The sequence below is a fragment of the Ochotona curzoniae genome, unplaced genomic scaffold, assembly GCF_017591425.1.
Source record: "Ochotona curzoniae isolate NIBS_2020 unplaced genomic scaffold, NIBS_Ocur_1.0 contig_3622, whole genome shotgun sequence".
NCBI classification, from domain to species: Eukaryota; Metazoa; Chordata; class Mammalia; order Lagomorpha; family Ochotonidae; genus Ochotona; species Ochotona curzoniae.
The window spans coordinates 11,039,295-11,066,923 of record NW_024465926.1 but is presented as its reverse complement, the minus strand read 5'-3'; the positions used below and the strand labels follow the sequence as shown (position 1 = coordinate 11,066,923).

General features: G+C 52.5%; 1 protein-coding gene across 3 annotated transcripts in view; it reads left to right on the top strand.

The window, feature by feature from the left end:
* Positions 1-27,629, top strand: part of ZFHX3 (zinc finger homeobox 3) — a 258,118-nt gene that overhangs the window by 207,890 nt on the left and 22,599 nt on the right. For 2 of the 3 annotated variants that reach the window (XM_040982429.1, XM_040982428.1), the window contains 3 exons: positions 11,747-11,854; positions 26,805-26,938; positions 27,068-27,268. In XM_040982429.1, coding sequence (XP_040838363.1) covers positions 11,747-11,854; positions 26,805-26,938; positions 27,068-27,268 — 443 coding nt within the window. The remainder of the gene's footprint in view (positions 1-11,746; positions 11,855-26,804; positions 26,939-27,067; positions 27,269-27,629) is intronic. The other variant, XM_040982430.1, reaches the window with a different exon arrangement.

The following is a 27,629-nucleotide window of genomic DNA, read 5'->3' as shown; positions in this document are numbered from 1 at the left end:
AAAAGGGACATTTTATTGGGACCAGCTGGATAACAGGGACCGGTTTGCCTGGAAACCAGGTCTCTGGGCTTCTTAGGGCCTGTGTTGCCTTTGTTGAGGGGGGCAGTTTCGTTTTTGTTTCTGGTGAGCTCATCTTATTACTATCTTTAATTCTTACGGCGCATCTTATCTCTGAATGTAAAGGCAAGGCAGCCGCTGAGCAGCGGTGCCGTGACGGCTGGACTCGCAGCATCCCAGCTGTCCTCAGAGGCCTTTCCTGAAGAGCCGGCGCACAGGGAGCGGGCTTTTCCTTGCTTAGTGTCACTGTCCCCTGACCGTGGCTCCTGCTGTGGCTGCATCTCTGCCCCTCGTCCTAAGACACCCTCCGTTAGGTCTCCTCGCCGTCTGACCCCAAGCCTCCCCCGCCACCCCCATCTCTGGCCTGTCACTTTGTAAAATCCAGGTGTGGTGGTCAGCCTCCCGCGTCCTTTCGAAGGCACAGCTGGCCAGTGCCCAGGTTTCCGCAAGTGCCCGGCAACTCTCCTTCCTGCATCGGTGGGCTTGTGTTTCTTGCCCCTGTGCTTTCCACTCAAGCCTCCCGGCTCTTTGAAGGATTCCTGAAACACCGAAGGAAATTCCGACTTCGCCACCCAGACGAGGTCTGGCTCACTTTATCCTGCCCGATCATCTTCGCTTGAGCCTGTTGACCCCTTGCGTCTCGCCTGGCCGCTGACTTCATTCCTCAAATGCTTTGTCTCAGTCTCGCTCCCCTGTCTTCCTTTCCATTCTTCTGAAACATTTCTTGATCTGTCCAACCTTTCACCACATTTGTCTTGTCGTTGAGTCCATTCACAGACTAAATCCTTGCAAACAGAAATGCATCTTAATTTGTTCTCCCCCGTCATAATGTAGAATTAATTCCTTGTGGGAAATAATTCTGCTTGAATTTTTCTTAAGCATCTCAGTCATTGGCGAGCCTCCTCCCCGCCTTGTCCTGTTGGAGGTGTTGCTTGGGCAGCAGGCTGTGTTCCTCCCAGCCGCTGGCCCCCTCTGCCTGGCTGCTTCCCTTCCCACCACTGGTCAGTTTTTGTTACAAGCCAGGTCTGGACTTGTCTGGGGTGGGTCTCCTTTGCTAATTTAGTCTTTTCTCCTAGTCCCCCTGGAAAATGTTGCCAACCAGTGTGGGTTGGGGGTTGGTGTTTCTGCAGTGTAATTGTTTTGTGCCAATCTCTGAATCCTTTCACTGTGGTCGGGCCAGCAGCCCTGGGTCCCTGAGCCGTGGCCTCTGCGGGCTCCCAATGGCTCGCTCGCTTCTCTCCTCCGTTTCCTGTGTTTGTTGGATTCCAGTGTTCGCACCATAAAGGAATTGTGGGTGTGAGTCTAGAATTCAGATTCCTCTTACTGAATTGTTGATGTCGATGATGGTCACCGCCATGTGTATGTGTGTGTGTGTGCCACCAACGCGTGCAGTGTGCCTCTGGCGGGGGAGTCTTCTGGGCGGTGTTGCTCTTCAGGTTCTCCAGCCTAGTGTTAGCTTGACAAAACCTCTCACAGGAGGAGAAGCTAAAGTGATGCATGGGGTGTTCCGAGACAGCACTGGCGGCCCTGGAAGATTGGCTGTAGCTAGACTGACTGTGGACACGTTACAGTGCAGGGAAAGGCCACTTCATTCTGTGCATCCAAATGGTGAAACAGAGAGAGGCTTAGGACTGAACTCCTGCCATCACTTTCCAAAGTTTGTAAAAAGGAGGAAGTAAGAATTTTCTCTGTCTCTGGGCAGGATTGTGCAGGTCCTGTTCGAAGCGACAAGGATGGAGCGGCTCTGTCGGCTTCCCCTGCCTGTGTGGGTGCAGGAACGCTCAAGAACATAAAGCTGTGGCTTTGTCCCTGGACCTCAGCGTCCCACGTCACTTTCCTTTGCACTTGCCCAGGAGCCGTGCGCTGAAACATGCTGTGCTGACTGCCTGTTTGCTTCAGACTGAAGTGCGTTCAGGGACTTGATGGTTTTGGAGGATGGCCCAGTTTTTGGCTTTCCACGTGGGGATGCAGCCTCAAGTGTCTTGGGTCTGACCATAAATGCTCCTGGAGGAATCGGCCTCCCCCTCGCCTCCCCCCCCCCCGCCCTGTGCCAGGCGATGCATGGTGGCCCCTGAAGACGTCCCAGGATGCCTGGAGCGGAAAGAGCCCATCAGCCGCTGCATCTGGGATTTGTGTGCGTTTCTAGCATTGTGTTCCTGGATGTGCCATGCTGTGCGTTTGCAGGTGACCTCTGTGCATGCTTGGGTCTGGCCAAGGGACAGCAGGTGTAGCTGATGTCTTTGTGGGTGCAACACGGCCTGAAGTTGTCTTGATTCCTGTTGCCCCGATCTGCAAAGTGTAAGCCTTTGTTTGTGCTTTGTTTTTATGAATCAGCTTGTTTTACCAGCTATGCATGAAAGTGGCTTATGATGATGCAAAGCGAAGCTCATTGGCAGTCAGGCTCTCGCTCTGCCGGCCGCTGGTGGGAGGACTGTGTTACGGCCTGAGCTGCATGCTGCACGGGGGTAAAGCCATTTTCTGAATAGGTTAAAGACTCTTCAGGCCCCGCGGACTTGGCAAGGAAGGCGGCGAACAGGCAGGGAATTGGAGTCCCTCATTTGTACCATGTGACTCGGACCCTGCCGTCTTGGTTTTCTTTTTCACCGTTGTGTGCTGGTTGGCTTCAGGGGTCAGAAGCAAGCATGTTCTCTGCCTCCTTTTTCCAATTTGTCGTTTTTGGTGCATCTTCACCTCCTGAATCCCATGCTTGCCTGTAGCGTGGTCAGAAGCTGTCTGCCCAGCACTGTGAGCGCCTTGGCCTGCACGCCAGCCCCTCTCCGCTCCTCCCTGCCTGTCCTCCGTGGATGGTTTGCATCCATCACCGTGGATGTTCCCGTTAGGCGAGCCTTCCCACAAGGTTTCACTTACTCCCATTACGTTCTAATCACCATCATTTAATATCGCTTCTGGTACATGCTGTTCATTCCCGTGCACCTTCATCTGTGCGTAGAGGCTGCAACTGACTTGCAGGTCTTTCTTGACCTTTTTTCCCCTTCATGTATTTTCAGTTAAAGTAACTAACAAAAAAATAAATACGTGAAAGGTGATTTTGTTTGTTTGTTTTACATTAAGTGAGAGCTCTCTGACAAGCCAAGTCAGTTTTGACCAAGGAGGAGGAGAGGGACCCCAGTCCACTTTAATGGAAAAGTGCTAAATTCTGTGTTAATTCACTCTGTTTCTATCACTCATGTGTGTTTATCTATCTGGTCTGCGCCCCTCCCGTGGTGCAAGCCTAGCACTGTTTATTTCCAGCTGGCTCTTACTGAAAGACAGATGCTTGTAAGAACTGCTCAGGCCGCACACCTGGAATGTTAAAAAGCTTTCAGGCAGATCTGTTCCATTGAAAAATGTCTTTTTTCTGTATAGGACAGGAACGGGCTGAGGGAACTGGGACCCCATCAGAAGGTTTCCGCCCCCCACACGTGACAGGTTCCCACCCCCCCCCGACATCTGGCCATATATTCAGACACCTTAAGCCCATGAGACCCCGTATTCCCCAGCAAGATCTCCCTTTTTCCGTTCCTTTCTTTCTCCGAACTTGAGCTCTTTGGCCTCTGCTCCAGAGATTGCATTTTTAAGATCCTGGCATTTACTCCCCTGCCCCTCCCAGGCCTTCCTGCCCCATTAGCCTGCTGGGTGAGCCATCCTCCCTCTCTCTGGCCACTTTGCTTTTAACAGGAGGTGTAAGTGGGCTCCCTTCTGGGTATCAAGGAGCTTCTGTTTTGCATGCCTCCTCTTTCCAGAATGTTCCAGTTTGGTGTGAGGTTAAACTGTGCAAAGTACTGTTTGAAAGAAAGGAGGAAAAGAGAAAGGAACTTGTCAGAATGCATTTGTTAGATCACGTTTTAAACGAAGTACAATTGAAGGTAGTTTTTGTCCAAAGAAAGGAAAAACCCCTGCAAATCCGCCGAGCTCCCAGCGAGCGCGCCTTCTTTGTCGCGGAGCTGACATTGAAGTGTAATTTTTCATGGTTATTTGGACTGGAAAATGGGGAGGGGGGGTTGGAGAGATGGGCCTGCGATTATTTCCCATAAATGACAACACAATCACATCACGCTCTGCTACAAACATGCTTGGGGAATTTGCCTTCTTCCCCCGCCCCCACCCCCCAACTTTTCGTGTGTTCAGGAGCAGCCTGGACTGCAGCTCCCCACGGGGCCCCCTGCACACCTCGGAGTTCGAGCAGGCCGCGGCCACAGCCTTTTGATTCCCATGCCAGCTCAGGGGTGGGTTTGTGTTTCACCCGTGAGAACTCACACCCATTGGTGTGTGTGTGTGTGTGTGTGTGTGTTTTCTGAGTCCCTCCGTGAATAGCCACCAGGCGAGTCAGTGACATATTTAGCTCCGTTGAGCTTTGTCCCCGCATGTCTGCTTTCATCCTTTCTGGATGCCTGCAGGGGGCAGCCCAGGTGCTTTTGCTGAGAGCCCAGATAAATGGAACTTGTGGCAATCCTGGCCCTGGGCGTTTCCTCCCTTTTTCTCCTCTGTTGACCCCCACCCACCCCCTTAATTCTGCTGTGGTTTTGACAGACTGTTCAGGTGACCAAAAGGCCTTGCCTGGAAGAAGAAAAATGGCAGGACCCGGCCGTCACCATACAACGGCAGCACTTGTCCCTGCACGCCGTGCCATTCTGCGCTGGTCCCACAGCAGGGCCGGCTCGGCAGAAGGGGCAGTTTTCTCTGCCAGGCTTTCGTGGGCTGCGACCGCTGTGGACTCCACGGTGCTGAGAGGCGAAGTCCAGCACAAAGGCACCGCGAGGCTCCCCCGCCCCAGCAGGCGCTGCCTCCCAGCCGGCCCTGGCTCTGCTCGACAGGGGCTGGACTTGCACGGGCCGCTGCTCAGGGCCCCAGCCGGCCCATTTTTCTTGCTTCTATAAACAGTGGCGAGATCTTCAAATATACAAAAGCATAAATGGCCTCTATTCCCCAATTAGTCATTTTTAATAATACCCAGAGTTGCCTTCAGAGTGTTGATCCTTGTAGCTTCATGCCAAAAAGGGAGGCAGGAGGAGGAGAGGCCAGCTTCCTACACCCTGAGTCTTCCCACAGAGCCCGGCAGCCTGCCCTGGCCCTTCCAGCACTGGCCGGAAGTCACAGGTGCTCAGGCCCTGGTGTGTATGTGGCCAGTATGCACCTGGTGGTCACACCAAGTGAAACAGTCAACAAGAGGAGCCCCCCAAAAAGGAGCTTATCCACCGGGAGGCAGCATGGGTCTCATCTTCCCCACCTCTGGAGGATCACAGCTCTGGAATCTGTTGGGAATATGGGGCAACGTTTAGCCTTGAGAAAGCCAGTTCATCTAAACCACTGCACGGTTTGGCCGCTATTTGTTCAACAAGCACCAGGGTGGGAAAATTACCTGTTGGGGCCTGGCTGATGGTCTCCAGGGCTGGGAGAGACCCTTGGCAGGCCTGGCAGAGAGCTGGAGTGCGTGATAGTGGGACAGATGGTGGCCTGGAGGGGTGACACCTGCTTGCTTTCCCCAGGCTCCGTGTCTGAGACAGCACAGGGCCCTCCGAGAAGTGGATTTTAGAGGGACCCTGAACTAGCTGGAGTGTGGGAGGTCTGTTTGCCCTGCAGACAACAGCCTCGTGACCCGACTCTTTGGGCCCTGGTGATGCTTTGGAATTCTGTGCAGTGGAAAAGAAATGGCATCGTGCTCTGCGGAAAGGGGGTACAGATCTCTAGGAGCAAAGGCTACTCTGGCCCCTGACTGTCCCCCTCCCCACCTGCTGCTGTCCCTCCCTTGCCCCACCCGCAGTCTGCTCACATACCCCCTTGGCTTCCTGCCTGGACTGTGATGGTTTTATTCTCATGGTGTCCCATTCATCTGTGCTGATTGGCACCTGAAGCCCTTACTCTGGAGCCCATGGCCTGCTAAGAAGAAGGTCTTGGGTTACTCAAAGTTGATCAAAAGCTTAAAAAGAAAATTCAGTGATTATCCCCAGATGACTTGGCAGTCGATGTGTGAAGTCCTGTTCCCCATGTCCGTGGGAGTCTGTGGAGGTCCCTAAGATGCTGATGAGAGTTTTAACAGAACACTTGGCGGTCAGCAAAAGGGAAGAGCATTGTCGGAGCTGAGGTGCTGTCACCCAGAAAACGTGACTGCCGCGCGTGGTGCGGGCTGCCGAAGCACACCGCAGTGGGCTGGTGTGCCTGGAAGTGCTGCTTGGCAGCTCCTGACCCGCAGGCTCTGGGTGCCACCGCGCAGCTGGCATCTGGAGCAGGACACGTAGAGAGGCACCTGCTGGTCACCGTGTGGTGCTTTTCCTCCACTGGGCAGAACGTCATGAGGGAGGGATGGCAGACCTAGTGGCCCAAGCCTGTGTTCACAGACGCAGTGCCACCTGCTTATCTCTTGCCCCTTGGCTTGGAGATGGACCTCAGGACTCCTGTTCCTGTGCTGGGAAGAGCAGAGTCCCTGTCTGTCCACAGGACAGATTGCATCCTGTCCCGTGTTGCTGCTGCAGCAGGATCATGCGCACGGAGCCTTCAGAGTCTTGATCCTTGTAGCTTCATGCCACAAAGGGGGGCGGGGGGAGGAGAGGCCATGGCCTTGGTGTCTCCTTGTGTGCAGTAGGCTTAGATTTGACCTCTGTGTTGGTGATTGAAGCGTGTGTTGTCTCTGGCTGTCTGCAGTTATCCTGTTGATAATAAGATGCTAAGAGGACTGGACACACCTGGAAAGTTCCTGCTCTGGTCTCCAAGCTGCCCCGGCAAATGCCGAGAGAGGCCTATCAATCTGCTGGAGCCTAAGGCATCTTGGAGTCGGGCACAGGAGTTTATGATGCCTGCCGGAGTGCTTCTGGCAGCCCGGCTCAGACACAACAGCGAAGGCCACTTACTTCCTCCTTGTCTGCCACTCCTGTTGGCCAGGGTGCAGGGGCCTCTCTGGCCTGCTTCGGTGGTCTTCCCTGGCTTCGTTCATTTGTAAATGGGGAAAGGAAAGCCTTTAGCTCTATCTGGAAAATGAGCACATGGGTTGTTACTAGGATGCTTTTCCCCCAAAAAACAAGAGGTCCTATATACAATTAAAACTTGCTTCTGGTAAACCTCATTCCAGGAAAGATGAGCTTTTAACAAAAGGCTTTTGACAGCTGCAGGCTATTTCATTTTTTTTAATGCCGAATGAAAAATCAATACATTTTTCTGGGTTATACATATTCAGAACAGGCCTGATATTTCCATTATAATGGAAAGTGGGTGTCTCTGCACATCTCGCTTGTCAGAGCTGCGCCACCGCATTTTCCAAGCCACTGCTAAATATTTCAAACCTGATTTGATTGTGGTTCATGACAGCTAATGTTTCTCAGCTCTTGAGCGTGCCGACAGGCAAATGCACTTCTAGTTCGCCCCCATCCTGAAACATTGCTTCTCCCCCCACCCCGAATAAAAAAAAAAAGGAAAGAATAATTTCATTCTTCGGGGATCACAGATTGGTGTGTTATTGAAGTAACACGATCATGTGAGAGCCCTGGGTACAGACACCCTGATTCTTCGGAGAATTTCCACATTTCTGTCACGTCGAGGCACTATGGGGGCTTTGTCAGGTTTGGGGAAGGTTTGAATTAATCGACATTATCCTGTTAAGAGTCAGGAACAGAGGGACCTATCTTGATCAGCAGCTGCCTCCCCTTCCCTTGCCGCCTGGAAGTGATTTGTAAAACACCCCCAGCGGACGCAAGCCTCGGTCGCCACCATTTGCTGGGGGGCGGGGGGAGAACGGTACCAGTTTTTAAACTGGAATGTTTTCTTGGGGGCGGCGGCGGGGACTGTGGGCCGTGGGTTGGATGCTCACTTCGTGCTGATGCCCCCTCTCTTCCTGGCGTCTGCCTGGTGCTCTGCTTCTACAAGCCAATTTCCAGGTTGTTCATAAAATGGTCACAAATGCGCACGGGCTTGCCAGTTGGCACATGGCCCTGCTCCAGGGGCTGGCTTCCCAGCGCGTGGGGGCGTGGGCTGAGGGCACCTTCGGGAAGGGGTCGAGTAGGTGTGCATTAAGGTAACCATTTGCATTTGTAGTGAGCACAGCCACATTGTTGTGGATGGAAGGAAGTTTTCTGGGGCTGTAGTAGCATCATATCCCCCGCCCTTGTGGGATGCACTTAACCGGCTGGCATTCCTGCACCCCGGGCTCAGCCAGAAGTGTGCCTAGCGTGGCCAGGCTGGGTTGGGCCTCGTGCTAACGCAAGTGCCGTCTAGGAGATGGTAACGCAAAAACAGATGGGGCTGAAACCTTTCTGTCCTGTTCTCGCTGAAGTGAAGACACACGCAGGGCTCGGGAAGACCTTGTAGCTTTTCAAGCTGTGCTGTGGTCTCCCCATCATGGATGCGTGTGAGGCAGCGGGGATGCCCTGGCCCGAGGGCGGCTGTGGTACGGGACTGTCCTCCTGGGTCTCTGGGGGACAGAGGCGTCTTCCGTGGGTCTGGGGTTACACTGGGCATGCTCCCCCTCGCCGAGAGCCGGCGGGGGGCACACGCATCACTGATGAACTCTCGTGTGCTTTGAGAAGAGGTGGGTTGTGATGTGTCTGTTTCAGCCTTGAAAATGAGAAGGTGGCTGGCCGTGGCGTGCCTCGAAGTGAGCAAAGACAGACTTTTCCAGATAAAACCCATCATCACTCCATCAAGTCTTGTCCTCTTCCTGGCATCTGTCGGTAGCTGATATTGAAAGCACAAAAAAAAAAAAAAAAAGTCGCTTTTGTGAATGACCGGAGCCAGTTGGGGAAGGAAACGCAAACCGTGATGTGTGGGAACAAAAAAGGCTCCCGGGAATGCACGTGTTAGAGGCGCATTCCTGGAGGGAACACAGGCCGGGACAGCAGTCCTGGAAGCTGAGAATGCTGATGTGGCTCCCAGACAGATGCCACATGTTTCCCATGAGGAGACCAAGGGTTTCCCTGTGGCTGCCCTCAGCCTGGCTCCTGCTCAGGGAGCTGGAGTTATGCTTTTGGGACCAATAAAACCCTGCCCGCCCGCAAGGCATCACGGGCCACAGCCTTCCAGACAAATCCATGGTTTGTATCCCTGTTTTTTCTTCCTTTTTCTACCTTCTTTGGTATTCAGAGCTCACAGCTTTCCGGTTACTCTCAGCCTGGGCTTTCATCCATTTTAAAGAGCTATTTTTCCTCTTGCTCTTGATGATGACGGTATAAAGACAGATGGTGTAACTGCTTATGAATGTCCTATTTCTCCAGGACCAGACAGTTCTCTTGAAGACCTGTATTATTTCCACATGCTCAGGTTAGGCAGCCCAGACTCCTCTGCCGCCTGCTGCCAGCTGCCCTTCAGGGCCTTGCCTTGCAAAGGGCGACACCTGTAGGTGGCAGGTGGAACTGCGGGCGGCTCCTGCTCTGAGACCTCGTTTCCGGCTGCCGGTCATAGGAGCTGGCTTGTCCTTGGGGTTCGTAATCATTTCTTCTTCCTCCATGCAGAGAAGAGCCATTCAGTGAATGAGTCACACATGATAACATTAAGCCCAGGAACTCAAGAAGAAAAGACCTTGATTTGTACATCTTGAAGGGGGAAATAAAGAGAAGCAAAATAAGCTCCTGAGAAACCCTCTTTTAAGTCGTGCCTTCATTTTCTGCTCGCAGCAGGCTGGGGAAAGGGGAGCAGCAAGGCCCGTGCTGGAGGGCTCTGGGAGTATCCACAGGGCATTGTGAGGCCCCCTTGCTCCTGAGCGGTGGGCTCCGTCTTCCCAGCCACTGGGGCTGTGTCTGCAGACCATACATTCTTCACCCCCTCCTCTGGGTAGCTGTGGGTGACGGCAGAGGGCAGGGGACAGGCACCGGCCCTGGGCTCGGCCACTCCCTTTCGTCTCTGGGGACAGTGCCCTCCGTCAGCACCTCAGGGTGTTCTCTGGTTCGTAGGTGTCAGATTGTCTCCATTGCTGGTGATGGGTGTGCGTGTGCACATGCCTGAGTGTGCCAGGGAAGAGCGGCCTCTTTGTCCTGACCAAATTTGGTTCATGCATCAACACCACAGATACTTTGCATTATCGCATGTCTCAGGACAAATGAGGATATTTTAAGTAACCTCACTGGTTGGAATAGACCCAACTCTGATAGGATCGATTGACTAATGCCGATATCACCAAGGATGACTTTGATGAATGTAGTGTGGAACAGTTTTGTCAAATGCTCAAACATGTGCGTGGAGTATCTGCCTGGAGATCATTAACGGGGTCCATGTGTCACGCTCTGTAACTTGCTTGTTATCACTCAGCTCATTCACATACACTTTCCCTAAATGCTGTACACTGTTGGTACACTGTGTGTCCGACTGCCTCTTAGCGATGATTGACTGGTCACTTCGTGTAGGGCGGGAGGCTTGCTGAGGACTCCACTGGGCAGTTAGCCTAAAAGGAGACATAGGGATGGCATGTGGAGTCCTTGTTTGGAGGGGACAGTAAATGGTCCCAGTTTCATCTGAGCTTCTGGTCCCTGTCCTATTGGTTGGGTCCCTAACCCCCCGGATCTTCCTCCTGAGTCAGGGAAGGCTCATGATCAACAGATACTCTGCCCTTGGTTGTTTCAGAAATCCTCCTAGCTGGGCTAACTTCTCCCTGTGCTTCGAGCCCTGTGGGGTGAGAATCAGAGCGTGACTCGGGGCTCAGAGCTTGGCGCCTGTGGAAACCCTGATGGCACGGTTGGGGTTGCCTGTCTTCAGGAGGTGCTGAGGTCCCGGGTACCCCGGCCCCTGGGGTTGCCCCCGGTGTGCTGCTGCAGTGGCTGGTCGATGTGGGTGTGCTTGCCAGTCTCCCAGTAGCCCCGTTGGTTATGAAAATGGTTTTCACCTTGGCTTGTCTGCTCTCTTCATTTGTTCTTCCCATTTTCACTGAATGCAAGCTTGATAATGATCTGAAGAAGCCAGACAGCTGCACAGCTTCCGTTTCCTTCCCTGAGCTTCTATTGTGTCTCAGCCCCGTCTTCTCCACCAGGACAGGTGGCTGTGTGCTTCACAACCAACCCGGTGTCAGAACTGGCCATTCCGCTGCCTTCATGGCATCACGGGGTCCTGAGCTGAGTTCATTTTAAACAGTAAATGAAGAGTGAATGGAGACTGGAGTTACTGCAGAGGAAATGCGTGGCTGTGACAGACTTTTATCTCTGTCTCTCCTATCTCATTTCTCATCTCTGACATGCCCGTGAGCTAGCATTTGGCTTGAAGACCTCTTGTGTGCGTTGATGAACTCGTAGCAGTGGTAGGCTGTACCTCGCAGGTCACGAATAGCTGCAAAAAAGCTTAGGCACACGTGTAGTTCCTGTGGGTCAGGTGAGGCTGTCCGTGGTTGGTTCTGGTCTGCTCTGCAGGTGTTGCCAGGTGGGAAGGTAGGCAGGCGGCTGTGTTGTTGTGTCCTCTAAAGGACCTCCCTGCTGCTCCTTCAGGGATTGGCATGGAGTCTGGTCCCTTGCACCCACAGGGCCCGTTTTCCTGTTAGAAAGGCTCAAGTGAGGTGTTCCAGAATCCGTCGGGAAATGCCTTGAGATCACTCATCTGGAGTGCGCCACGAGCTCACGCCAACTGCTTCCCGCAGCCCTGCTCTCAGCATCAGGCTGGTGGGGCTCCCGATGAGACAGGAAGGCCAAGGCCTCGGCCACTGTTTTGTAGTCCTTTGGAATACAGACCATGAGTTCTTTGTCTTCTCGTTTCATTTCTTGACATTTCTGTTGTTCTTCTGTTTCAGAAGAAGCCATTGAAGATGTTGAAGGGCCCAGTGACCCACCTGCCGACCCAGAGGAGCTTGCTAAAGACCAGGAGAGTGGAGGCGAGAAAGACCAGAGCAAGTGGACAGGTAACGCGCGTGCTGCCCGGGCCGCCTGCCGTGTCCCTCCCCACTGCACCTGGCCGGCGAGGTGGGAGCAGGTCCCGCCTTCTGGGCACGCATCTGTGGGCTCGGGCAAGAGGCCGGAGGATTCGGCTTTGTTCTACAGGGTCACCCTGGTTCTCCTTTCTCAAAATCTGTTTAGGAATGAAGTTTTTCATGGGCCCTGAAGCCAGCTTGTTTGCTGAGTGCCCAGGAGGCAGGTTCTGTGCCTGAGGCCTGCTGGCTCTCAAAGGTTGCCTCTGCTGGCCCTGAGTGTCGGTCCCCCTGTGTTGTAGACCCGGGTGGCTCACCTGCCTGCCCCTGCGGATGCGTGGTTAGAGTCACCCTGATTGCCAGCCTTGGGATTGTCTGAGGGAGCTGGCAGTGGAGGGAGGACCTTCTCCTGCGTCTCGGGGTCCTGGCCAGGCCCTGCCCCTCTCCCAGGGCAGGCAGCCACACGTTGCAGTGCACCCAAAGGGCAGGCAGGCAGCGCAGCCAGGCAGGGAGACAGCTTCCCCAAAGTGGAAGAAATTGAAGAAGCCAAGACAGGAAGTGCTATTTCGGGAAAAGCTGCTGTTGAGAGAAGGGAACAGCTATTTCTCATGCTAGCATTTCCGTACGGAGGGAAGGAAGAGCTGAAGCTCAGAAAAGAGGAGGAGAAAAGTGGTGTCTGAGCCAGCTCGTCAGCCGCCATGAGCCTCCCGGAAGCCAGCAAGCACCCTGCTAGGGGAAGGGCTAGGCCAGGCCTTCGGCAGCCCGAGGGTTGCGACTAATATTAATATTATAACACTTGGGTTTTTTTTCCCCCCTTTTGAGAAAATATTTACCTTTCTGGAGCCTGTACTGGTTAGGCCTCTGTTACTTTTCCAGGCATGACTGTTCTTAAATCATGTTCAGTGCTGGCCTTCGCTATTTAAACAAGGTACAGAGTCTTGGAGGCAGGCCAGAGGAAAGCAGTGAACATGACTGAAGGCGGAGACACGCTGCCTCGGAAGAGGCTGCCGAAATGGGGGCCGTTCGGCCTGGAAAGCAGAACTGTGGGAGGCAGCGTCGCAGCTCCCGGACCCGGAGGGACCTGGTGCATAGATGGCATGGCATTGCTCATGTCTGCCAGGAGATGTGACAGTGCCTCCCTGTGGCCATGGTGAGGGATGGATGCGCCACACACATCTTGCCATCCATGCTGTGCACTGCTCGGTTTCCAGTAGGAGTCTGTGGTGTCCAGCAGTGGGAAGGGCCAAGGCTGCCTGGCCGGATTTGCAGGGAAGATTCGGAGAGCGCAGGGTCCTCACCTTTGTTACTGTATCAGAACCAAGTACCCAGTATTCATGGTGGCACTTGGGGGGGTGAGCTGGGCAGAAGGCTCAGGTAGTAGGCCAGCTGCCCAGAAGAGGCGGGCTGAGAATCACAGGCACCCTTGGGAGACGGGCCACCCTCCCAGGCCACGTGCACCGTCACACCTGGGCACTCAGTTTCTGATCCTGGCTCCACTCACTTGACCCTTTGAGCCTCTGCGCCCCGCCGAGAGATGGGGCTTAACCATGATGCCTCCTTGCACAGGACTGTGCCTACCGTTTGGTAAAGCTCAATAGGACTGTCTGTGTTGGTTGAGTGCGGTAGGCTAAGGACTAGCTGCTGCCCATTGGACCCTCTGTTAGGTCACGAGGCTGCCGTGGGTTGGGAGAAGCAGGGGGCAGGGGTGCTCAAGGCCTCAGCAAGCCTGTGCAAATGGACTCAGTGCCAGTCTTGCCTTTATTCGGTGTCTCAGGCCGTAACAGGTAGCTGCTGCAGGCAAAGCACCTGCTGTGTGTGCCAGCCTGGGCCGGGCACCCTGTGGGTCTTCCCCTGACCCTCTGAGCAGCAGAGGGCTGGTCTGACTCTGTGCCCAGAGGGAGTGAGTCTTGCTGGTGGCCGTGGGCATGCTGGCCACCAGGTGACTGCTAGAAGGCTTCAGATGCACCCAGTGGAGTGAGTGTCCTCAGGAGGCCTGGCTCCCGACGCTCTCGCACGCGTTCAGCCAGCCAGCGGGCCTGCTCGCTCTCCATCTCCAGAAGAGAGGAGAGGGACGGGGAGTGGAGGGCTTAAAGCAGGGCTGCCCCTGCCAGGCTGTAGTCATGGACAAGTGCAGACTCTTTCTCAGCTCCTGCAGATGGTGCTTTTCTTGCCCCGTGTGTATGTGTGTAATGACGGACTTTATTACACTCCCTGGCCCGTCTGATCTTGGAATCGATGCAGGTGCCAGCAGCTTCTTCCGAGCTTTCCTTTGGATTCTTAGTACTTTGCAAAAATAAGCTGTGAGTCTTCAATCTGCTCCCTAAATTGAGCTGTTCCTATCTGATTAAATGTGACGGGGAGTGCTTCCTCCTGGTAGATAAATAAATAGTGATTTCACAATTTGTTCTGTTGATTAGCGGCTGTTCATGATGCAGATTAGCAATATTTCAAATGGGCCGGCATAATTGGCATCATCTCGGCTATTGATTATATAGTTTGGGGGCTTCTGCAGGAATGGCTAATCTTTACTAAACTTTTTTCTTTAGTTATTTGCCTTCCCAGTGGACTGGAAGTCCCACTGTCTTTTTGGCCATTCCTCTTGAGGAATCTTTCATTTAGACATAAGGTCTTTCACCTTGAGCATCAGCGAGATGCAGCGTTCTGAAGCAGCAGGGTGCGTGCTGTGATGGGCGCCTGTGCAGCTCCAGGGAGACCCCAGATCTGTCTTCCGGGAGTCTGACGCTCTGCTGTGGACACAGGGATGCCAAGTCCCGGAACCCTGTTCCCGAAGGTCAGTGCCATCCAGTGGCACTTCCTGTGCCCACAGCTGTGTCACACACCTGCTGGTGCTGTATAGTGCAGGATCCACTAGGCACGTCAGGCTCATGAGCATTTACAGTGGGGCTGGTACCAACCACCAAGGAGCCAGATTTTAAATTTTGTTGAAATAAGATGAATATAAATGTAAGTAGCCACATGTGCAGCTGGAGATATTCAAGAGGGAAGGAAACTCTTCCTGAAGGGAAGGTGTAGTAACTTCACAGTTAACCCTGTGCTTGCCTGACAGGTGCCACAGCCCGCGGCCCTGGGTTGGCCGAGTGGGCTGGGCTGCTCATGCCGAGGACAGTAGCTGATTGCTCTGCTTCTTGGGATGGCATCATTGTCTGTGTGCAGGCCGTGACTGGTTTGGCAGACAGAAAGCACACAGCTTTAGGTGCCTGACCTCATCTGACCCTCACGCCCACTCTGGGAACCAGGCCATAAATAACCACCCTGCCACCCCCGCATACTGTTCTACACATAAAGAAGTTGAGCACCGAGGAACAAAGAGCCCGGAGGTAGACAGGTTCAGGTGTGCATTCGGCCTTGCCACTTATTGTAACCCAGGGCAGAGCCCTTGATCTCTCAGCCCATGAACTTCTCCCTCCTAATTGTTGGGTCTGCTTTTTGTCCCTGGTCCAAGTGTGAGGAGTAACGCTCTCCTGGTTGTACGGTGGGAACAGTGCTGCAGCAGGCACCTGCCTTGTCAGCATGGATGTGCCTGACAAGGAACCGGTATTGGATGCAGTCTGGAAACAGATTGGATTTGGAGTCAGAAGGCCCTCCTGGCGGTAAAGGCCTTGGTTGAAAGACTGGGCCTTGTGATGCCCAAATCCCTCAGCCATGTAGTTTGGGTAGGTGATCCCTTGATCCCTTCGGTTCCATGGTGGCATGTGTGCCAGCCCTTGGTACAGAGGGGCCCATCCAGGCTCGGTGCATGGGAAGTACTCTCAGGGGCGACGGGGAGGGGAAGGCAGGTTCCTGGAGGCAGGGTCTCTCCCCTCCACGCAGCCATCCCCACCACTTAGCTCCGTGGGGTTTTTTCCTTTCAAAGTGGGTAGATGACCACCTGTTTTCTCTAGCTGCTCTCTCTGAACATGTGTGTTCCATGAGGAGCCTCTAGTGTCAGCAACTGAATGATGATTAATGCAGCAATTATCCAATCAATCATTAATTGCTATAAATTAAGTGATATACAATTAGTGTGATGCCTCATCACCAAGGATTGTTGCGCTGCTGCCCGCGGAGGGTGTTGAACTCTTGGTGAAACATCATAGCAAGAAGACCGTTGGCATCGTGGTGTCCACATGGCCTTCTGTCCCAGGGCCCCAGGCTGGGTTTGCTTCTGGGAGTTTCTGAGAAAAGATGGGCTATTGCTGCATTGCGGAAAAGGAGACAGGTACAATTCACGCCGTGTCAGTGCTTCCAAAATCCCTGATGTTCCTGTTTTTATTTTTGTTAAAAAGAAGAATCAGTAGACTCAGCAGAAATGTAGTGATTTTGTTTTGTCCAGAGGAAGGACTGAAGGTGTAATTGACTTTATTATTATTTTTTAAATCCTTGCCGAACCCCTGGCATGGAACGTTTACTGCACTGGGGCATCCTGGTTCGAAGCTGTTCAAGGTGGCAGCCGCGGGCTGGTGAGGCCCGGGTAACTGCCAGAGAAGTGTGTTCACAGCGTGGGGGCGGCGGGCTCGACTTCAGTCGGAGGCGACACGTTTAACGTAAATGTATGGTGGCCGCCTCTTGCTGCGTGTGAGTAATTCCTGCAGACTCACTGCCTTTCTAATTACCAAGGTTGAAAAAACACAGGTGAGGCACATCCTGGTGGAAATCCACAACCAGCTGTTGTTTACAGCTTTGTGTAAATAGAGATGCCACTGGATGGGGGACTTCCTACCTGAGACTGGGTGACAGAACGGGAAGGGCTCAGATCCCACTGCCGTTCCTTTGCTGTGCTCGTCTTAATGGGGTCCATAAAGACAAAGGGATGTGTTGACAGGGGGTACCACGGGGCATGAACAGTGTTGGGCTGGTGGGCGTCTGCATCCCTGGTCAGGGGCTGGTGTTCCCACGAAGCTGCTCCTGTGTGGCCCTGGGTCTCTGGACCCCAGTTGGCACACCTGTGAAATGGCACATGGGGTTACACGTGCTCTCGCAGTTCTGTAGCTCCGAGGGACCCTAACTTGACAGGGACAGTTGTAGGCTGGAACAGATCCTGGAAAAGACCACTCGGACTGTTGGTCCAAGTCAGGTCGCTGGTAACCTCAGGGTTTCCTGGGGCTAGTTCGTGCGGGGTCGCTCAGGAGTCTGGATGGAGCGCTCCTCCAGGGAGGGCCAGGAGCACCCAGCCCATGCTCCTTGGAGGGTTGTCACACTGTCACATGCCCTTAGCTAGCTCCTTCCTCAGATTGTGTAGGCAGAGCCAGGGGCGTGAGGACATCTGTGGCGGAGTCCCTGGATGCCAGTGTGGGAGCCAGGGCTGCCCATATCCCAGCCCTGTTGGCTGCAAACCAGGCGTTCCGTCCGTACCCCAGCCCCACTGGAAGCGCTGTGGCCAAGCCCCGCGTGCTGGGAGCCTGGCTGGCGCGGCCCCTCAGGGGTTCACATCCTTTCCCGTGGACACAGATTGGGTCTGTGTGTCTGCACTTGGGTGCGAGTTGTGCGTCTGTCAGCTTTTCCAGACTCGCCTGCTCCCCGCCCCATCTCCCGCCCCCTGTTCCAGACCACTTTCCGTTTAACTTGGCTGCTTCAAGCCAGTGCAGGCAGAATTCTGTCTCACAATTGAAAACAAACCATGAACTATTTTTATGTTGGGAAGCAAAAATAGATAATAGGGTGTGGTGTGTAGCTGGGCTTGCCTGAATTCCGGTAGTTCAGAGACCCTGGCTTAGACGATGTGTGCTTTAAGTCGCGCAGGAGGCAGGAAGCACAGAAGTTGAGCAAAATGTTATCTGTGCAGACACCTTGAGTGCATGCCAAAAACTAAGGAACTCATTTTTATTTATTTATTTTTTAGGATGTGTTTATTTGAAAGGCAGAGTTAGAAAGAGCTTATGCAGCCAGGTCTTCCATCCACTGGTACACTCCTCAGATGGCTGCAATGGCTAGCCGAGGGGCATTGAAACTGGAAGCCAGGAGCTTCACCCAGTTCTCCCACGTAGGGGGCAGGGACCAGAGAACGTGGGCCATCATCCTTTCCCAGGCACATGAGCAGGGAGCTGGATCAGCAGTGGGGCAACTGGGACTTGAACCACTGTCCATGTGGGATGTGGTGTCACAGGTTGAAACTTAACCTGCTCTGCCACAGCACTGGCTTCAGAGCCTACTTTCTAGACATGTCATATATGCTGTATTTATGCTCCTGTAATAATGCTACAGTGTAATGAGAAAATATCAGCGAGGAACAGATGAAGTACAAGGACTAAGTAAACCAAGCAGCAAATACATCATTCGTGATTCTACCTTATGAATTTGCATATTATTCTTAGAAAGTGATCATGTTAAATCTTTGCTGCTATGTTCCGGTTTTAGCTTCTGTGCTGATGGGGAGGCACCCTTATTTGGAGAATCATGATTTAAAAACAAAATAAAATAAAATACCATGGTGCCCTTCTCCTGGGCAGATGGCCAAGGGCAGCTACACCTTGAGAAGTTGAGTATCGTCATATATTTCTTTTATTAGGTTATAATCATCTGTGTTCTTAACACTCTGGACTCCTTTATATTATTTTACATTTATAATTCCCCAACAATATAACATATTTAATTTAAATATAAATAACCAAGCCAAAATTCATTACCTACTTCACCCCCAAAAACACATACAAACACCCATTCCAAAAAAATAAACAAAACAATATTACTATCATACATCCTATATACATTCAATACCTCTAATATATTTATTCTTTTTCTTCCCTCCTCTTCCTTATAAAAATAACACCCCTTACCCCAAACTTAATAATAAAAACACTCACCCAAAAAAAAACCCAAAATAATCCACCTCATCTTATACCATTTTTCCCCCCCCCCCCCCATTTTTATTTTCCCCCTTGTGTTTCACCCCACCCCCCCCCCCCCCCCCCACCCCCCCCCCCCCCCCCCCCCCCCCCCCCCCCCCCCCATCCCCCCCCCCCCCTCCCCCCCGCTGGTGGGCCGGGGGGCCGGACAGGCCAGTGTGTGTGGGTTATTCTGTAGAGTCGCAGCACTGTTGATCTGCATGAGGTGGTCCCTGTGTTTTCATTGGTGGTTCACTTGCAGACCTGACACAGCAGGTAGGAACAAGGTGTTTGGAAACTGAAGTGGAGGGAGGGCAGCCTTGGGGCAGCTCAAGTCAGTGCAGTTAAGCAGTCACACACACATGCCGGCAAGGAGTCGGTGTGGTAGTTGGGTGCTTAGCACTCCTTGCTTCCTGAAGAGGCAGAGCAAGCAGCAGCAGCAGCAGCCACTGGTCAGCTGGGGCTGCCCACGTCCCCTCTGAGCTTCTGGAGCTTGCTGTGTTGGCTGCCCGCTGAGAAAGCAGGGCCTTGCCAGCACAGTGCCCGAACACCCTCTGCCCACCCCACAGAGTGGCAGCTTCTGCACACAGGGGCTGGTGTGTTGTGCACCCTCGTAGGGGGCCTGACAGGTGCCTCCTCTGTCTGTGGCGTGCACACAGCCCACAGGGACGCACCCTCTTCCCACAGACACCATTCAGGACACGTTGACAGGGCCACCTGTCATTATTAGTTGCACACGGAGGTTGTCCCTTCTGAACTTCTGCCATGGAACGTGTGTATATGTGTGAGTGTGTGTGTGTGTGTGTGTGTGTGTGTGTGTGTGTGTGTGTGTGTGTGTGTGTGTGTGTGTGTTCTAGAGGAAAGCAGGTTCCATGAGGGACGGCAACACTGAATCCTTCCCCTGGGGCCTGAGGGCGTGCTGCACCTGGGCTCCAAGACCAGGCCTGGTCTGGATGTGAGGGTTCAGATGAGCGCATCATGTCCTGTGAACCACTGGAAGGGAGACTGGCTGCTCTACCCGGCCAGGCTTCCCTGGCCCACTGACTCAGTTTCAGTTAGACCTCTGTGCTGTGTAGCTGCTGCCAAGCACAGGAAGCTGCAGCTCTTGCAGCGGCTCTCACAGAGCGGCTGCTGAACCTTGAGTGCGACCTGAAACGAACTGGGACTGCTCTGGCAAACAGAAGCTCTGCAGATGTGGCTGGCCAGCCTGGCTTTAATGAGCCCTCCAGGGGCCCGTGACCCACGCCGGAGTTGGAGAACAGCAGGGCTGTGATGTCAGTGACAAGCATGAGGAATGGGGACTCGTTCTGGGCTGCCAAGCCCTGATCCCCTGCTGAGTGAGGTACAGAACTTGCCTGGAAGAGCAGACAGGCCCTGGCCCGCAGCTCAGGCACTTGTGGACAGAAGGGCTGCTGGTGGGAGAGAGATGGCCAGAGGCAGGGATGCAGAGAAGAACGGCCTAAGGTGTAACCACGTGGGTGACCGTCAGGGCCCTCTGGGTACTGTTGTTGCAACTTTCTAGGCAGCACTTTTGTTCAGAAAGGAGAGAAGCTCTTAACTTCTCAGGCCCCCCAAAGGCTGCCTGCTGCCTGTGGGGTGTCCATGTCCATGCCCTCTGCTGCCTGTGGGGTGTCCATGCCCATGCCCTCTGCTTCTCCGTGAAGCAGCAGTAAGTGCCTGCTTGGAGGCAGAGTGAGACCACATGCATGTTTAAAGACCAAGTTGGCAGCAGAGCTGACTCTTTAGAGGAACTGCCGTTCTCTGCATTGGGAGAGGAAGAGGAGGTGGACGGATTGTGGCCACTGCATGGTGCCCCAGCCCCACGGTGTGTGAGGGAGACAGCCCGGCCTGACCTCTAGGACAGGAGCCGCGAGGAAATGCAATGGCTGGATCCACTGTTGGGGACGCTGGGAAGGTCACGGAGTCCAGGAGCACGGATTGCCTGTGGAAGCGTCACCTTTCTCTTACTCCAAGGGTCTGTGTCCATAAGACGCTGCGGGAGAAGGGCTGTGTGCGGGAAGGGCCCCTGGCACCTTCATTGAACTACAGTCATTGAACCATGAGTCAAGGGACCATTCTGATGAGATATGTGCGGCTATGTGCTGGGGGAGTTTCCCCAGTCAGACACTGAGGATAGAGTTGTGTGAAATTGTCCTGCACCTTAGTCAATGAAGACAGATAAAAGATTGCTGTAAATTCCTGGGGCAGGTGGCAAACTGGTTTACCGAATGCAAGGCGATGAGAACCCCTGGCTTACGGAAAGTAACATGAATTAATAATCATTTAATTGGCTGCTCCATTATGTTGCTGGTTGGGGAGATGGAAGTTGAGATGGAGGGGCTGTCAGTGATACTTTAGCTAAGAGTCTGATGGCTGAGAAAGGGGTGGGGGTGGTGGCTGCGTTTAGATCAGATGTCCGGCAGCATCCCAGGTCCTGGACAGGCTCACCTTGGCACCCAGAAAATGAATGGGGGTCCAATAAAAAGGAATAGGGGTCACCACTGTGGTAAACTTCACTTTGTGCACCGACAGTCAAGTCCTGTACGCAGTGGGTGGCACCTGCCCAGGAGTCCCCACAGGGTGTCCCCATGGTAGATTGGGTGACTAGGTGAATTTTGTTCAGGAGATACAGAAACTCATTCTGTTAATCCTGTGGGTTTTGTTGAGGGCAAGTGGATGTCTTGGCTCATGATTAGAGGAGCCTGAAGACCAGGTGAAACTCCACTGTCTGCTCAGTTTCTAATTTTTCTGTGTTTTCATGAGACAGCAACTCTGTGCCTTCCCCGGCTTCAGAGTTGCACCTCTGTGTCACTGGGTAAGAAATGAGGTATGTGTCAGCATTAAACCGGATGAACTGCGACTACGACCCTTGCGTGGCTTCCACGACTCAGACATGAGGTTTGTTGGTGAAGACCCAGTTGGGTGTGAATGTGTACACGGAGAGTTCAGTGAGCTCCAGAGGCTCCAGAGTGTTGAGTGGCCACAGATGGGTCTCCCCGTGAGGGCACCCTTACCTTAGCTTGAAACTACTTCCGCATGAAGCACACTTTGTAATTAACTTTCTGAAGGTGAAATGCTTCCCGAAGACAGGAGCTAAAGCCGGAGGGCACGGGGAAGTGGACGTGTCGATGCACGCATGATATTTTTCCCCCTAAGGATGCTGTGCCTCACGGTCATGTTCCCCTTTAGCTTAGAAAGTGGGAGACCCCGCCCACCCCTGCCAGGGGTAGTGGCCAACCTGTCACACCTTAAGGGGAAGTGGGGCTCTCAGCCCAGAAAGACAGCTCTCCTGTCTGTCCCTCAGCAGCCCGCTGGCCAGGGCAGCCGTGTCTCCTGGCAGGTGGAGCAGGCACTTTTTCACTCCATGGAAGTTTGCATTGCAGGGCATCCATGGCTCCTGTGTGAGAGTCAAACCTAGCTTTCCCCTGTCGAGACGCTGTTTCCCTAGCTCTACGGAGCATGTCATCTGAGGCACGCTCATGCACGCTTGGTGAGTGTGCCGCGTTCAGACCCCTTTCGAAATGCGAGCCCAGTGTGTTGGTTGTGGAAAATTCATTGAGGTTTAACAAATATTTTCATAAAGCTGCCAAAATAAGAAAAATTGCTTTTACCAATAAAGTAAAAAATACTGTCTAATATATTTTTGCACAGTGTGGTTTTAAATACCAGGCTGTCATGGACAGTTGAATTTAAATGCAAAATTATTTCATTATGTATCAACAGCAGTACAGTTAGCACAGTAAACTTCTATCAAATAAATATGATAGTCACTTCAAAGATTGACTGACTGACTGGAAGGAGAGAGGGAAAGAGAAAGAGGTATCTTCCGTCTGCTGCTCCAGTCCTCAACTGCCAGCAACAGACAGAGCTGGGCTAGATCAAGGCCAGAGCCCAGAAGTCCATCTGGGACGGCCATGACTGCTCGGGCCGTTATCTGTTTCCTTCCCAGGGACGTTAGCAGGAGGCTAGAGTCAAGGTGGAGTGCCTGAAGCTTAAACCGATACTGTGATATGGGATTCTGGCGGCCCAACCAGCAACTCATTAACCCACCGTACCACAACACCTAGCCTCTGATCTTTTACTCAAGTATCTGGTTTTTCCATAGCTAGAACATGGTGTCATTCACATTTTGTCTTCTCTTCTGATTTACATTCTTAATGATTTTTCCATATTGCTTCATAGCTGTCATTTGAATGTCTTCTAATACTCTATAAAATGGCCGTACCATTATTTATTTACATTATGCACCACTGTTAGGAAATCTGCATTGTCTCCCTATTAATTTTGTTATTATAAGTGATATTACAGACCATAACCTTCAAGAAGATTTTTTAAAAATATTTTAGCTTATATAAGAGAGAAAAAGAGTAAGCAAGGGCCAGGACTGGAGCTGGAGCATTCTAGATTTCCTGTGTCGGTGGCAGAAGCCCAATTCCTTGAGCCATCCTCCCTGCCTTCTTAAGGCCCACGCCAGCGGAAAGCGCGAGTGAGGAGCTGCAGTGTCCAACTGAGCCCAGGCACCCTGGCACGCGATGCAAGCCTCTCTAGCGCTTGGCCAAACGCCCGGCTCGAGGCATTTGCGTTTTTGTTTTCCGCACCCGTGAGTTTCCAGGCACTGCTGTTTCACTGATGTGACAGCAGGCTTAGAATGACCAATAATTGATTTTTTTTAAAAAGTGTTTTTCTGTATTGTGACATCTCTCCTAAAATTTAAGTTAAAGTTTAGAAGTGTCTTCAAAGCTGAAAACCACAGTACATGTTCTGTTGGTTTTTGTTTACTTATGTATACTGTATATGCTAGTGACAGAACCAGAGTGAAAATGCATGTTGGGACTCTGGCTTCTAGAAGCTGCTCAGAGAGAAGCACCCGGAAAAAACTGCCCCGTGTCACACTCTCTTCTGGCAAGTGGACTCAGCTTGCGTACAGAGTCTCTGTGAAGACTCGGGGACTGCGTCTCGATAGGAGTTGCTGTTTTAATGATTAAGGTCAAGTTCCAGATTATCTTGGGCTAGCCTCCGCAGGCTGAGGCCTGGGCTCCCCCACACCTGCGAGGGAAGCGCGGTAACTGGAAACTGGGTGTTGATGGACTTTTTAAAGAACGACCTGGCTACTGAGCTGTGTGTAGCCGGTGTCCACTTCTAGGCAGGTTGAGGATCTAATAAAGATTTTTCTGGCTACAAGAGAGATGAACCCCAAAGTGTGCCCCAGATGATGTGCTATTTCATGTTATATAGCAAGCATATTGTGTCACTGGGCAAAAAGCGGTGTGACAGCTGATTCTATTTTTTAAAACACTGTATAATGGTCCTTTCCCTCAAGCTTACAAAGAAGCTTTAGAATCCCAGAGCAGATTGCTTGAAGGAAAAAAAAAAAGTGAAGTAAATTTTCCCTTCCCTTGCAAGGGAAAGAATAGTGGCTTCTGAAACCAGAATTTTCACCTCTGCAACCTCGCCACCATTCAGTGTGCATTCACTCAGTGCTCAGGGGAGAGGGTGGGCTGCTTTGGTCCTGCGAGGAGACTCGTCGGCACGCTGAGGCACTGCGCTTGCTTTAGGGCACCCGGGGAGTGTGATGAGTTGGGTGGTGTCGTGCGCAGGGCACACTCATTCACGCTGCTGAGCAGCCACACAAATGACTGACTCCGCAGTGGGAATGCCGGCAGATCGGGACCATCACCAGACAGCGTCATGGTCTCATGGAAGAAGGCGCTGGTTCCGGGCAGTGGCTGAGAGGGGGTGCGAGTGCAGGCATGCAACGTGTTTCTTGGTTTTTCTTTCTGCTGGAAGGGGAGGAGATGTCGGTTCTCTCCTGTCAGCCCAAGTCTAACCCAAAATGCCTCTGGTTGGGTGTGGAAGGCAGGCAAAGGGAGGACCGACCATGGCTGTGACGGTCAACAATGCAAAGTCTCACTGGACAGTTCCACCCCCGCCACTTTTAGATTGCATTTGGAGATTGTTATGTAGACAAAAACCATTAAGTGAAAATGAAGATGATGGAAACCCAGATGCTTCTGGTGGAGACGGAACCTGCATCCCAAACATGAAGGGCTCTGGCGGGGGCAGCGTTCAGGGAGCAGCCCGGCACAGCACAGGGTCTACGAGGGTCTACAGGGTTCTGGAGGGCCAGGGCTGTGGGAGGCCAGGAGCTGGGAAGTGGGCCATTGGGGAACTGGTTTAGAATGTTGCAGCACCTAGTTAATCAGCAGCCAGTCCATCACATTAAATATCCAGCCGTCATGTATTACCTTTCAAGTGAAAATGAATAACTCCCATTAAGAGCAAAATGGGTTTGAAGTCGATTCGAGACAGATGAAAGTACTGTTATGAATGTGTGTGTTGGGAAAGGTGGGGGTGGCAAGAGCTGCGTGTAATATGCTTGTCCTTGTACTTTTTACATAATAGATGTCTTACAAACTTAGGGTAGACCAGGTTACTGAGATACTGAGGTCAAAGGTTGTAAGATGTACATTCTGGGAAGAGCAGCAACTTCCTGGAATATTTCCTGCATTTGGCATTTTTTTTTTCAAAAATGTTTTTTGTGGTCCTAGGATTTTAACGAATAAAATTGATTTTCTAAAATTGTTCATTAGGACAGATGATCGGTGCAGTGATTCAGGCGTGTGTACCATATTGTGGGGCCTGGGTTCCGTTCAGTCCTGCCTCTGCTTTTGAGCCAGCTTCCTGTTAAGGCATACGCTGGCGACAGCAGGAGGGGAGGGAAGGACCTGCATCCTTGGCCATGGAGGAGAGCGGGGTGCAGTCCCAGGCTTCGAGCTGTGGGCTGGCTCACCCCTAGCTGGTGTAGGAATTTGGAGAGTGAACCAGTGAATGGAAAGTATTTCTCTTTCTAATTAAATATCTTAAAAAGTAATTAAAGTACACACAATGATGATATCTTGGTGTCCATGTTGAAATAAATTTCAGTGCTGAGCATGAAGATCGTAAGACAGAAAGCGATTTTAGCAAGAAGTAAAAATGAAGCTTCATTAAACAGACTTTAATGCTGTTTTTTTTTTTATGACAATGGGCATGTATCTTTTTCACTATTATTTCTTTCTGAGGATTTATTTATTTGGAAGGCAGGGTGATACGCACAGAGGGAGATCTTTCATCCACTGCTTTATTGCCCAAATGACTGAAATAGCGGAAACAGGCCACAGCCTGGAGCTAGGGACTCAGGTGCTTGAGCGTCATCTGCCACATTCCCAGTGCATCAGCACGGGGCTGGGCGGGAAATGGAGCCACTTAGATTGGAACCAACAGGCATAGAATGCTGGCGTCCCTGGCAGGGCCTACACATGCCATACTAGGGCACCTGGGTGTGTGTTCCTTTCTCATTTTGAAGGTTTTAAACATTTTTACTGCTTTACACAAAATTCTGAACAGTGGAGTAGTATAAACAAATGAAAGGAGCCAACCCATGCGCGCTGACCAGGTTTTGGTGCCACCAGTTGCAGCCACATTGGAATTCGTGTTTGCCCTGGAGGACCCTGTTTGTCCCGGTGGCAGTCTTAGCCAGCTGATGGCTCAGCAGGTCGCTCGGGTGCTCCGCACACCCCATGGGCTCCTTGCGCCGTGCCTGCTTGCGCCTGATGTGTGTTCCTCAGTGGTGGCAGCCAGGAGGATGTGATTGTTTTCAGGCAGCCAGGAAGGTAAACCTTGCTCAGACCACACTGGACAGCTGGCCCGTGCTGGGCTTCTTAAAGGCGACACAAATCAAGCTGGAAGTGCCCAGACAGTGAGATCTTGCAAGTGCAGTGCGGTGGGCTTTTGCGTTGCTTTGCTAGCTTCCCCCATAAGCCAGCAGACTGTGTCTGCAGTGGGGAAGGTTAGAACAGACGAAAATCAGAGTAATTCAATCCCAGGCCCTTTTATTGTATTTCGTTACCTTCTTATTATTTGGCTGTCAAACTAGTGATGGAAATTCGGGGGGTGGGGGTGATGAAGGCCCTGGTCTTCCTCCCACAGGCTCGGTCGGTGAGTCTGCATGTCCATCCTAGTTGTGTTCCAGTGTGCTATAGAACTCCTGTTACATAAATGAATGTTGGTTTTCACCCAGCACAAAACCTCAGGGAGCTGGCCTGGCCTGGCTGTTGTAGCACATCTTCCACTTTTTCTTCCAGCATCGTCCAGCCAAGCAGAGAAGGAGCTGACAGATACTCCTGCCACCTCCAAACGCATCTCCTTCCCAGCTAGCTCGGAGTCTCCCCTCTCTTCAAAGCGACCAAAAACATCAGAGGAGATCAAACCGGAACAGGTGAGGGCAGAGTGGGACCTGCTGGCAGGGGGACTGCTGGCGGTGAACCCCAGGGTGGCTGGGCTGGGAGCAGTCCTGGTTGCTGGTGGGATGAGAGATGAGCCGGCACACCGGATGTGTTCCTCGCAGATGTTCCAGTGCCCCTACTGCAAGTACAGCAACGCCGATGTCAACCGGCTGCGAGTGCACGCCATGACCCAGCACTCAGTGCAGCCCATGCTGCGTTGCCCCCTGTGCCAGGACACGCTCAACAACAAGATCCACCTGCAGCTGCACCTCACCCACCTCCACAGCGTGGCGCCCGACTGTGTGGAGAAGCTGATCATGACGGTAAGGCAGCCTGGGGTCGTGTCGTTTCTCCTTCTGCAGGGGTCAGAGGTGACACAGTGGCATGGCAGGGTCTGTGTTGCGGAATGAGAAAGTGACATGGAGCTGGAGATGTCAGAAAATGACTCCAGCTCTCCGACCTTTGTTCTACTGTTTCTGCCTGCGGCTTGGCGTGATCGTAGCCCAAAATGATGACCGTGTTTTCTCAGTATCTCCTGTTCTGTGTGCTGCGGGTTAGCCAGGCATTTATGGGAAGAAGTCACTATTCTGAGTCTCTGAACCATTATCGGACAGGTCATGGTCTGAGTCCCCCGCCCACTGGGACAGCCATTCAGCATGGTGCCTAAGACACTGGTGGGCCTGT